Raw genomic sequence first — 11788 nt, 5'->3', positions numbered from 1 at the left:
TTGAAAGAAGCCGCTCCGTAGTTGTGCTTGCAAGTGCAAGCCCAATCGTCGACTAGCGTCAAGACTACCCCGAGATTGCGCGATCGACGTCGAAATTTTCAGCTGAAGTTATAATAACAGCCGCGTCGCTTTCTGGTTTACGCGTACTGTTCCGCCAGCTTGGCCTCTCTGAATGTGAAACCAAAATCGCACCTGTGCCAATGTAGAGTAGCTTGTCCGGCATCGCAGCTAATTACCATCTGCCTGGGCTGACTCGCAGGAAGTTTGTGCAACACAGCAATTGCAAAGAGGCTGCAAACTTTTCTTCTCTCCCGGGTATTTGAACTGCCGCACCTACCTACTGGCAATCAGAGAGCAAAGCACGAAGCGTTTCTTGTGATACCCTGCAGAGCAAGTTCGCCTCGCTTGTCCACCTCCCTGCTGCTTTTTAGTTGCAAATCTCTAGGCAGGCCATGCAGGGTGTCTCTGGCGCTTCCCCATCCAAGAGATCGTCGCCCAGCATTGAACCCGTCTTTGCTCGCGCAACAAAGCCTCATTTCACTTGCCAAGAACCACGCTGCAAGATTGACATATGTCTTGCACACTACGCAAGGGGATCGTGCCATGCGTTGCACAGTCCGCGCGTCGGATGCGGGATCTCCCATGCTCCCCGGGCCATTGAGCTGACATGTCTCACCAAGCGCTCTCCTATGCAACGGAAATTGGGAGGTGACACGGAGGGTGAAATCTCTGCAGCATTGCAAAAAAGGCGCCCGCTTCTCATGGAAACGAGTCTGGGCCGGATTCTCGTGTGACAGCAAAGAGCTGGTGGCTTGAAAGGGCTTCCGCCACTCATACGAGGAAGATAAGAGCAATGTCGGACGAAAAAGACGGCAGTTCCCCGTCTGAAAGATGGCAAAGACAAAGAAAACTTGCGGCCGACCAATGAAGTAACATGGAATACTGTCGCCAGCCTCGGCTCGCCCTCGCGCCAGACCCATACACATGTGTCCACCCTCTTGGCAAACAAAACTCGGCCGCCGCAAGAACGGTCTCGAGGTCACGAAGCGCAGCCCCCCCAATGGCCATGGCGCATCTTGTCCAGAATTTTGGGGCCGTACGCCCTCCATCTCCCACATACTAACCCCATCAGGGCATGGATCGGGGCCTATTGGCTAGCTATTGATCTCGCCTTGGGGGCAGTCGGCTGAGTGCATTCCAAGCTGCGGGCGACGAGCTGCGCAGGCTGCGGGCGCGCGGACCCGACTCCTTCAAGACATTGATCCGTACTGTGGCTGCCACTAGTCCCCCCAGCTCAGCCCAGCTTTAGCCAAACAAGCCCATCCCCAGACGCCTCTGGGGGGAGCGAGGATGGGGGAGGCTCTTTGTTTGTGAGCACCACGGTCGAGCTTGATGGGTCCTCATTCTGGCTTTGTGCTCCTAGCGGTCAAACATGAAGAACAAGTTTATAATTAGAGGTGTGAGCAGCCAGCCAGCAGACGTTGGCCGGTAGTCGGACCCTTGATTACAGAGAAGTTGGTGAGTTTGTTTCGTAGAATTCCGGGTTGATGGCCAGCCCAGGTGGCGATGTTTGCAGCGCCAAGAAAGAGCTAGACTATCGGTAGTTTTGAACCTACGTTGGCAAGTGGCTAGCGTGGGCTAGTAATAGTGCGTAAACTGTTGCATTTTGAATTTAAGCATATATTTTTCACCCCGCAATCTTGGAGTCGCGCCGCTGGGTACGGAGCAAGAAACTGTGGCGCAAACTGACTTATTCTAGCCCTTGTTGATGAACAGGGCCGGCCAACCGGTCTGCCTACATCAGATTGCGGGGTAGAGACATGTCTCACGCGAGCGAGTTTGCTCTTTCGTACCTTGAACCCAGAGCAAACAACTATAAAGAGACGGTCTGCTTGCCGCGACCCTCTGTGCACCCCCGGCTTTGTGCTCACTCATATCTTGAAGTCTCACCTCCTCCATCCCGCTTTCTTTTGAAGACAGCAACCTTGCGTCCTTTGCATCGGCGGCTTCCTCCCCCTCCCCCAGTTTGGCCTCGCAATCCTAAAGCAGAATGGAAAAAATGCCTCCTCCCGATTACAACCAGGCTGACGCCGGAGAAAAAGAGACGACAGATGTCTATCATCTAGAGAAGCATGGCAGTGCGCTGGCAGATGGCGGCTCCGACGACGACAACTGCGGCTTCACGGAAGAGCAGCAGCACAACATCATCAAGCGTATTGATCGCCGTCTTGTGCTCACTGTGGGTGCCCTGTACTGCGTCAGCCTCATGGACAGAGTCAACATGAGCGCCGCCAACATTGCTGGCATGGCCAAAGAGTTGGAACTTACTGGCTTCAAATATGTAAGATGAAAAAACTTCTTCCAACTAATACATTTTTTAGTTTAGTAACGCTAACTGTGCATGAAACGCAGGCTATTGCCAATCTCGTCTTCTTCATCACGTACATCATTTTCCAGCCCCCGTCGACCATCCTGATTCGTGCTGTCGGCCCGCGTCGACACCTTTCGACAATTACGTTTCTCTGGGGTGTCGTCACTTTGGGCATGGGCTTCACCAAGAACCATGCCCAGCTTTCCGCGCTGCGAGCTATTCTAGGCATATTTGAAGCTGGCTTTTTCCCCAGTGCTGTGTACTTGCTTAGCACCTGGTACACACGATGTGCGTTGCAACCCTTTACCTTCGATCTTCGACAAAATACTGACATTGCATGAAATAGACGACATCGGCAAGCGGTACTCTGTGTTTTACATTGTAGGATGTGTAGCTTCGGCCTTCTCTGGCGTTCTTTGCTACGGTGTACGTCCGCCTCCTTCAGTGTCTCGCTCACCACGTACTGACATATCTCTACCAGCTCATGCAACTCAGCGGAAAAGGCGGTCTCACCGGCTGGAGGTGGATCTTCCTCGTCCAAGGTCTCATCACCGTCACTTTGGCCATTGCTGCCTACTGGCTCCTCGTCGACTTTCCCGACTCAGACCGCCCCACGTGGAGGTTCCTGGGCAAGGACGAGCTGCGGTGGGTGGTGTCGCGCATCAACAAGGACCGCGGCGACGGCGGAGTGACCAAGTTCGACCTCAAGAAGTTCTTCCGCCACAGCCTCGACATCAAGATTTGGGTGTTTGCCATGATCTTCTTCAACACGACCACCATCACCTACGCCCTGGCCTACACGATGCCTCTCCTCCTCATCGGCAACATGGGCTTCTCCGTCGGCCAGGCGCAGTGCCTCGTCGCGCCGCCCTACATTTTTGCCGGCATTGTCATGTTCACCAGCGGCTGGATCGGCGACCGCTTCCGCTTCCGCGGCCCGCTCATCATCTTCAACATGCTGCTGTGCCTGACCGGCCTGCCCATCATGGCGTGGCATCCGAGCGCAGGCGTGCGCTACTTTGGTGTCTTCCTCGTCACGGCCGGCGCCAACTGCAACGTCCCCACCGTCATGTCCTTCCAGGCCAACAACCTGCGCGGCCAGTGGAAGCGCGCCTTTTGCAGCGCCACGCTGGTTGGCTTTGGCGGCATCGGCGGCATCGCTGGCAGTCTCATCTTCAGAGAGCAGGACAAGGCCACGGGCTACAAGCCGGGCATGTATGCGTGCATGGCATGCGCTGGTTTGAGCATTCTGCTCGTTCTGGCCTGCGATTTAGGTTTCAAGGTTGCCAACTCCAAGGCGGATAAGGGAGGCAAAGTTCCCGAGAGCCATGACGATGATGATGCTCCCGACTTCCGCTACACTTACTAACTGCAGTTATTGGTGCTTATGATTGATGTGTTATAGTATTTCTTTTATTATATTATAGTATTAATGGAAGAAATTGGTCTAGCAGTTGTTTACATTCAGTCCAGCCAACATAGTCCCATGGTTCCATGAGCGGGGAAAGACTGCACACGCTTTTAGTGCACTGCGCCCTAGCACAGTTCTTGGTTTTCCCTATTGTTAATCCGTTGGCTCCCCGCTGGATTCGCCAGAGATTAAGTAAATCAGAAGTCTGAGTATTCTCAGCTGAGTGATTGGATAGTTGCGCTTACGCAAGGCACGGTGTGTAAACCTTAAACCCCGAGTAGCCAAACAACTCACCTGGTCCGGGACGGCTGTGACGGCTCTGAAGTCGTCTCAGGAAATGTATGGCCAAGGTCAGCCGCATTACCTTGCAAGTCTAAACGAAATAATTACCGAGACTGGTGTAGAAACACGCGAGGTCCAGATTTCCCCAATGCGCTGAGTGTTCCGTGCGTTTTGTATGTCATGTGGTTTGCTGTAAGTCGCACGTTGGCTGAGACGTAACTGGTGCTCGCTGTCACATCATAACGAATTCTCAAGAGGCTAGAGTAAGCCACAACTGCAGAAATAGAGCTTTTACAGTACATACAAGATTTAATACAGTGTGCGTGTAAATAAATACAGCATTTAGTAACCGGCTGGTAACCGAGGTGCCAAGGCCGTGCGCCCGGAATCTAAAAATGCGAACTGCTGTGGCGCAACACCAATTACATTGTCTGTAGACGATGCAAGAAACATTACGGAGGATGAGACTAAGGGCGCTTTCTTGCAGCCAATATATTCAGCTTTTTGTTTAGACTTTGCATTACGACAGTGTAGGTGCTATCGGTGGAGCGGAGCAACTAATAGCAAGTCTGACATCTGCAAGCTAGACCTAGCGTTGACTGGCACGCATGATGCTGAACATACAGACTTATCTATGGAGCTCCGGGTCTATCTCAAGACCTATATTCTATTAGCCAGTGGGCATTTGCAACAAGTGTAACTAGGACTGCCATTTAACGAGCATCGGCAGATGTTGAAAGCGGCGCCACGTCTTATTCCCACGCGCTGGCGACAAGTGGTTCGGAGGTTGCCGCCTGTCATTGGCTGATGTCGGCCAACGCATTATCCGACCGGGGCGCGCTCGGCGACGCCATTTTGGATCTTGGATTCGTCACAAACACTCTGCGCGCCGCGACTGGCCAATGGAAATACCGGCCTGCAGCCTCTCGCCATAGGACGCAAGCTCGCCGGACCCCATTTGCAGTAATACCTGCCCCTTTCAAGCAAGCCACCATGGTTCAGACAATCAGCATCTTGCACCATCTCCAACGAGGTCGCATGCCCGCGATGGCTTGGCAGGAGACGGCGCCGCCAACGCCACCGGTCGAGATGGCTGTCAGCAGATGCGTGCCCGCTATTGGAGAGCTGAATTGCCCGATACGGCAGGTGGGAGGGCCGGCCGTGGAAGCGATTCACACGATCATACGCAACCATTTGCACCGAATAGCACGCCACCAGCTTTTTCATAGTAATTTCTTGGTTCTGGCCGGATAGAACGGCAATGATGAAGATGTCTAGAACAGCTTCATGCGAAGGAGCTTGTATCATAATGGAAGGACGACTGAGCTTTGCTGTGGGCAGCTTTTTCTATAAAACGGTCGACCTTGGCCATGATTTTGGGCATTGCAGACATCAGCTCATCAGCACAACAACAATAACACTATTTCCCAGTACACTGCAGCTTGAGAGCTATAAACCATGCGCTTCATCACCCTCTCACTCATTGTGGCCGCCGATGCCGTCTTGGCATCGCCGGTTGAGCGGGCTGCCAAGCCCGCCACTCTTCCCCTAAAGCATGTCATCAACGTCAGCTCTGCCAGCGGCCTCATCCAGCGCGGCCAGGCCCGCATCAACAAGATCAACGGCGGCGCCCAGGCGACGTTTGGCAACATTGACGCCTCTGGCCCTGCCGAAAACGACGACGTCAGCTACATTGCCTCTGTCGCCATTGGCAATGCCAACTGGAACCTCATCGTCGACACTGGGTGTAAGTCGGCAACCGCACACGCAGAATAAAAAGCTCCACTGTACCACGTTCTTCTTTTTCTAACCCGGGTATCAAACAGCTTCCAACACGTGGACCGGCGCTCAGAGCTCGTACGTGCCTCACTCCACCGGCAAAGACACTGGCGGCCGCGTCTCCGTCAGCTACGGCTCCGGCCAGTTCTCCGGCGAGGAGTACACCGACAAGGTGACCTTTGGCGGCCTCACAGTCAAGTCGCAGTCCATCGGCTCCGCCACCAGCGCGTCGGGCTTCAACGGCGTCGACGGCATCTTTGGCCTCGGCCCCGTCGACCTGACCCAGGGCACCGTGTCCAACGCCAACACGGTCCCGACCTTCCTCGACAACCTGTACAAGCAGGGCTCTATCCCGTCCGAGGTCCTCGGCGTCTACTTCAGCCCCGAGAGCGGCTCCGACAGCAGCGACAACAACGGCGAGCTCACCCTCGGCGGCGCCGACAGCAGCAAGTACTCTGGCAGCATCAGCTACGTCCCGACGCTCAAGTCCGGCGCCGCCGCTCCGTACTGGGGCGTCAGCATCGCCAGCTTCACCTATGGCTCGACCGTGCTCGCTTCGGGCGCCACCGGCATCGTCGACACCGGCACGACGCTCATCTACATCCCCTCGGCCGCCTACAGCAAGTTCCTGTCGGCGTCGGGCGGCAAGAACGACGCCAGCTCGGGCCTCGCCTCGTTCACCAAGAAGCCCACGGCCAACTTTAGCATCAAGCTCGGCTCGAGCACCTTTACCCTCACGCCCGCCCAGTACCTCGTCCCGCAGGCTCAGTACAGCTTCTTTGGCCTGTCGTCCGGCAAGTACTATGCCTGGATCAACGACGGTGGCTCCGGCGGCGTCAACACCATCATCGGCCAGAAGTTCCTCGAGAACTACTACTCCGTTTACGACACCACCAACGCCCGCATTGGTTTCGCCAAGGCTGCTTGAATTTTCCTGGGCAGCAACAGCCAGATAACATGAAAGGATCATCGGTGACGGCTGAGTATACATTTATACATACAGAGCCTTTGCCCCCCGCCGACATATTTAGTGGTCGAAAATTGATGGTGATTAACGCGAACGGAATACTGGTTTAGTTAGAAGCTTTACTGAAAACATTGAAACATTTAATCAACTCCCTTGCACATGATTCTGCAGACCTCTGAATGTTTAATCCCCACAGCATCAAGAAATGCGGCGAGGCGCGGCGCAACAAAGCCACATATCATCTAGACGTCACTGGAAGCCACTTGGCAGACAGCCAAGCCACCCCGGGCAGAATTAGACCATAGATCCAACCACAAAGGAGCAGCACCTTGACGAAGACCTTAAGGTTAAAAAAAAGTCGCCGAAATTCAAGTACAAGTGTGCAGATCATAGCAAGCCCTTCTCCACATCGCCCGCCCAGCCGCAGTCCTGTCGCACTGATTTGCCCAATCGGCTACGGCCAACAGTCTCAGCCGCGCTGGGCCTGTAAGCAAAGTGCTCAACTGGGCAAAGCCCGAGAACTGGGAGTAGCGCAACGGTCTTCTGAGGCCGCCATCGATGATGTCAAGTTTAATCGAGTACTTAAGCCCAACTCTGGGCAGGCGACTTGCAATCTTGACGACAGCGCAGCTATCTACTGTATACAGCACCTTTCGACAGAACAGAAAAAGTAACTCCAACATCGGCGGAATGATGATTAGCGAACATAATTCCAGTTCTTCACGAGGACTCTTGAGTAGCCTGAACCGACTCTCGTTGCGTCCCGTGTCTCCGGCACCACCACCACCGCCACCACGACCACCACAACAGAGCGCCGCACCTGCGGCCGTGCCGGCAGAGAACAGAGCCCGCTACGAGGCGATGTTCCACCAAGAATGTCAAGGCAAGCCGTATCTCACGGGCATCGAAGCCGCCATCATTTTCCTCGACAGTCACCTACACAAACACGTGCTCTCGAATATATGGGAACAAGCAGACGTCACTCGCGATGGCAGGTTTTCGTGCGATGAATTCTGCGTTGCCATGTGGTTAATTGACCAGGAAAAGGGAAACTATCCATCACAAACCGCGCCTACATCTACTCACCAAAATGCGAGTTCTTGGACGCAACCACCAGCCTATCCTCAGCAGACGCAGCAGCAGAACATTGTCCCACCAAGCCACGTTTCCTACGGAGCTGCACCTCCCCCTGGGCCGCCGCCGTCATCTGCCCCATCAAATCATGTTCCCTATGAAGTCGCACCTCCCCCCGGGCCACCGCCACAGTCGACGGGGGCGAATCCTCCTGCAGCTGCATACAACCCGTACACGCCACAAGCCATGGCAAAGCGTGAGATGCTCGACCCCATGATCTGCCAGGCCTGCGACACAGGTCTGGTCTCAGGAGACACTGTCTACCGCTGCGACGAGTGCGAGTTCGGAATCAGCACTTTCTGTGATTCGTGCCATGGCCACGGCCAGCGCTGCTACCACGAGGTCGCGCCAGCGAAGCTGGAACCGGGCAAGGATCTCAAGAACCAGAACAAGGACGGCGACCTCGGCTTCGGCCTCAAGTGCGATGGCTGCAAGGCGAAGCTCAGGGAGGGAATGCTATGCTGGCACTGCAAGAGCTGCTTTGAGCCCAACTTCTGCAGCAATTGCTGGAGGCGGAGCGACAAGCGCTGCAAGCATAGCGGCCAAGGCAAGAACAAGGTCCAGCTGCGCATGGTTGGAAAATCCTCCACGACGACGGGAGAAGTTCTAGACGGCATCGACATAGTCAGTACTATCCTCGGAGGCTGAGTATGGATCTAGCGGCGGGTCGTTCGGGAAGGTCCAGTCGTATGCACAGCATCTGCATCAATGACGCATCGTGGCTGTGGTTCGCACCGCCAGTTCGAAAGTGGCTTGCCCTTGTAAGGAAAGATGAGCGGAATTTCTTGGCAGGGACGGTGGTATTGCAGCCAAGCCAAGAGCTCAGCTACAATTCAGCATCACAAAGCAGCCTCGGTGCTTAAACTTGGTTGTTGCCTCATTTGTGAGGCGGCTTGTCAATGTCGGTCGGCTTGCCGCGTGCTTGGTTGCGCAGCTCGTCGACAAAGTGCTTGACGAAGCTGCGAGTCTGTTCGGGGGCGTTGGGGTCCGCTGCACATAATCGTTAGCAATAGTAATACGACAATAATTGTTCACACTCTGAGAGATCGTTGTTGCGTACCGGTAGCCTCGCCAGGAGCAAGCGGCTCATGCGGGTGGCGACCGTTTTGTTTCTCGTCGATATATTTGTGGATGCGGCCAACGCCGCGATGGAAGCCCGGCTGTCGAAGAATCTGTCCTCTCGTTAGAAATGCAAGATGGCGCGAGTCGGGGATGTGGCGACATACAGCAGCGACGATGCGATCCTGTGGACAGAGTCAGCAAGCTGCGCAGAGGAGCTGAACGTAGCCGTGGGCAAGAAAAAGCATACCTCGAACGCGTGAATTACACGCATGGCCCAGATGAATGGGTGTGCCATAATGGATAGGTCAATGTGCACGGCTGACGAAGCTGTCGTCCTTGAGAAGAAGAGAGTTGTAGAGCGGCGAACTACAGTGGCCTGAGTGGGTGTAGCAGCCTGGACATGGTGCCTGGCTGACTAAAGGAAATTGACCAGCGACTGACCTCGCTAACAGGAATTACTTGACAGGAGCACGAAAGAGGATAAGAGACGATTTTTAGTATCTTCAGGGGTATGAATATATATTTTTGCTAAATCAACTTTTAAGAGTCTTGCGCAACTAGACCGATTTCAATCAAATCCATGCCAAGCGACGCACGCCGTGTCCTCCTATTACTAGGAGGATGATATGCTATTTGTGTGTTTATTTTATTTTTGAACCAAACCATGTGCCCCGATTTACAGGTCAACATGCTTGCCGAGGAACGAGGTGAGGTAGTCCATCTTGCCCAGGGGAACGCCCTCCTTGCGCAGGATGTTGTAGGCGGTAGCCAGGTGGAAGTAGAGGTTGGGGGTGGCGTAGCCGGCGTTGTAGGTGAGGCCGTTCATCTGGGCCGACTTGCCGGGGCCGAGACCAACGGTGACGGCCTCGCTGGCGCGGCTGTTGATGGTGTTCTTGTCGGCCTTTTCGAGGGCGGCGCGCGACTCGGCGATGCGGGCGTGGAACTCGGCAAAGCTCTTCAGGTTGTTCTCGTTGGAGGGGGGCTCCTGGCCGGTGAGGCGGGCGGCAAGCTTGGTGCCCAGGTCCGTGACAATGTAGATCTGGAACGAGAGAGGGAGCATGTCCTCGTGGATGCGCGCCTCGGGGAGGGTGGCGGCGTTGGGGGCGGCCTCGGCCTTCTTGAGGATGGCAGTCAGGCTGTCGAGGACCTCGAGGGCCTGGCCAATGGAGACGTCGTAGAAGCTCATAGTGAATGCGGGTTGTGAGGGGTGTGTGTGTGTGTGTGTGTGTGTGTGTGTATGGGGTGTAAGTGAGGAAGCAACAAGTTTGTGAGAGTTGATGCAATTGATGGCGAGAATGATGCAAGTGGGCGAGCTCCGAGGTTTATATAAACAGAGCTTCTCAAGCTCCTTCCTACGAAGCCCCTCCTTCTCCTCCTCTTCCTCTACCAGTAGCTTCCCTCCAGCCTGCTTCTGCCTCGACCTAGGGATTGACACAAAGCCGCTTGTGTCGACTTGTCCAACTAGCTGCCCCTCCATTCTACATGCAACCATGGTCCTCCCAAGTCCGCTGCCCCTCGGGAATCCACATCACCGCAACTTCTCACCTTGCCAATTGCTAGATCCCTACAATCGCTCCACCAGCCCACATCATGGCTAGCCTCGCCATTGGGCGGCAGCAGTGACACGAACTTGTTTACTAATTGTCGATGTGGCATCGGCGAGAAAAAAGTTGACTAATTAGAAGGACGAGGAAAGTTGAGGACGTATCTTTCCCCGCAGCAGCTGGAGAGGTGGAGGTGGACGAGGCGCAGAGACGGTCACGGCCTGTCGGACGGATGGTCGCCCGGCCGGCGCTTTCTTGGCTGGGCTGTCGCACTTTCAGACAAAACGTCGAACAAACCTCGCCCGACCAATCAATCCATTGCGTGGCGATGGATTCGTATTCAATACGCCAGTGGAGATGCCACCAACATTGAGCGATAGCGCAGGTTGGCAGCCGTACAACCCGGAGCTGTGGCGATCAAGCCGTTGAAATTTATAGACAATAGCAAGGATTCGTAGATCTTGCGTCATGTGCTGAGCTCAAGCCAAAACGAGGATCGCATCACAAGTTTGTTGGCTACGTAGACAGGCGTGCACTTGTACAGGCGTACCACATTAGCATCCTCCAGCACCGCAAACCAAGTTAGCTGTGCTGTAACTGTGTACTACGATCTCTGTACGTGCTTAGTTTGACGCTCGTCTCCAAACGCATATTATGCACCTTCAATTTGTCGTAGAGGCTGATTGGTAATCTCTAACTCATTTCCAGTCTCATTTCACGAGCCTTATTGGTATCTGTGGAGTGCATCGTCGATGCACGACTCTGCGTCACGCGTAGATGGCGCAGGGGGCTCCTCAACACAGCTCACACAGCTCCTGTCTGTCTCGCAAAGCTGGCCTTTTTCCTGCATCGCCAGCCGCCAGAATCGGAGACTGGCCATCTCCATCAATCGCCATTGTCGTCACGTCGTCACGTTGACAACCCCAGCCCGTCTTACACGGCGGAGTTTCAGGCGTCCTCCCCCCGCTGGGCTGCCTTGCAGGGTCTTACTGTGTGCGGCCTTGGCTGACAAATGCAAATCAACGGTCAAACATCGTCATCGTATGCCTACTGCATTCGAAAAGAAATCTGACACGGGTAGATTTGAAATCAAATCTCATCATGTTTGCTATAGATTGCTTGCTACTGGTGACATGCCGACAGTCCGACTTTGCATCGGTAAAACAAAACAAAATCTCCATGTCAGTCAACGGCACGACCCGCCCCCCACAGAGCAGGCTTGAACTCTCTCTTCTTCT

General features: G+C 54.6%; 6 protein-coding genes across 6 annotated transcripts; 3 read left to right on the top strand and 3 right to left on the bottom strand.

Annotated features, from left to right (window-relative positions):
* Positions 1 to 2050: 2050 nt before the first annotated feature.
* LMH87_000738 (uncharacterized protein) lies at positions 2051 to 3740 on the top strand (the record flags this gene model as incomplete). Its single annotated transcript, XM_056198699.1, has 4 exons — positions 2051 to 2341; positions 2413 to 2659; positions 2718 to 2797; positions 2853 to 3740. The coding sequence occupies 4 exons, from the start codon at positions 2051 to 2053 to the stop codon at positions 3738 to 3740; spliced, it is 1506 nt and encodes a 501-aa protein (XP_056055622.1).
* A 1782-nt stretch (positions 3741 to 5522) lies between these two features.
* LMH87_000737 (uncharacterized protein) lies at positions 5523 to 6771 on the top strand (the record flags this gene model as incomplete). The annotated part of the gene is made up of 2 exons (XM_056198698.1): positions 5523 to 5811; positions 5891 to 6771. The coding sequence occupies 2 exons, from the start codon at positions 5523 to 5525 to the stop codon at positions 6769 to 6771; spliced, it is 1170 nt and encodes a 389-aa protein (XP_056055621.1).
* A 975-nt stretch (positions 6772 to 7746) lies between these two features.
* Positions 7747 to 8026, bottom strand: LMH87_000736 (uncharacterized protein; the record flags this gene model as incomplete). Its single annotated transcript, XM_056198696.1, has 2 exons — positions 7747 to 7823; positions 7897 to 8026. 2 exons carry the CDS (start codon positions 8024 to 8026, stop codon positions 7747 to 7749), a joined length of 207 nt encoding a protein of 68 aa, XP_056055620.1.
* Positions 8027 to 8130: 104 nt separating this feature from the next.
* Positions 8131 to 8592, top strand: LMH87_000735 (uncharacterized protein; the record flags this gene model as incomplete). The annotated part of the gene is made up of 1 exon (XM_056198695.1): positions 8131 to 8592. One exon carries the CDS (start codon positions 8131 to 8133, stop codon positions 8590 to 8592), a length of 462 nt encoding a protein of 153 aa, XP_056055619.1.
* Positions 8593 to 8821: 229 nt separating this feature from the next.
* On the bottom strand, positions 8822 to 9277 carry LMH87_000734 (uncharacterized protein; the record flags this gene model as incomplete). Its single annotated transcript, XM_056198694.1, has 4 exons — positions 8822 to 8934; positions 9005 to 9116; positions 9171 to 9188; positions 9254 to 9277. The coding sequence occupies 4 exons, from the start codon at positions 9275 to 9277 to the stop codon at positions 8822 to 8824; spliced, it is 267 nt and encodes an 88-aa protein (XP_056055618.1).
* Positions 9278 to 9682: 405 nt separating this feature from the next.
* Positions 9683 to 10192, bottom strand: LMH87_000733 (uncharacterized protein; the record flags this gene model as incomplete). The annotated part of the gene is made up of 1 exon (XM_056198693.1): positions 9683 to 10192. One exon carries the CDS (start codon positions 10190 to 10192, stop codon positions 9683 to 9685), a length of 510 nt encoding a protein of 169 aa, XP_056055617.1.
* Between the last annotated feature and the right edge of the window lie 1596 nt (positions 10193 to 11788).

The sequence above is a fragment of the Akanthomyces muscarius genome, chromosome 6, assembly GCF_028009165.1.
Source record: "Akanthomyces muscarius strain Ve6 chromosome 6, whole genome shotgun sequence".
Lineage (NCBI taxonomy): Eukaryota > Fungi > Ascomycota > Sordariomycetes > Hypocreales > Cordycipitaceae > Akanthomyces > Akanthomyces muscarius.
This window is presented reverse-complemented; position numbering and strand designations above follow the sequence as displayed.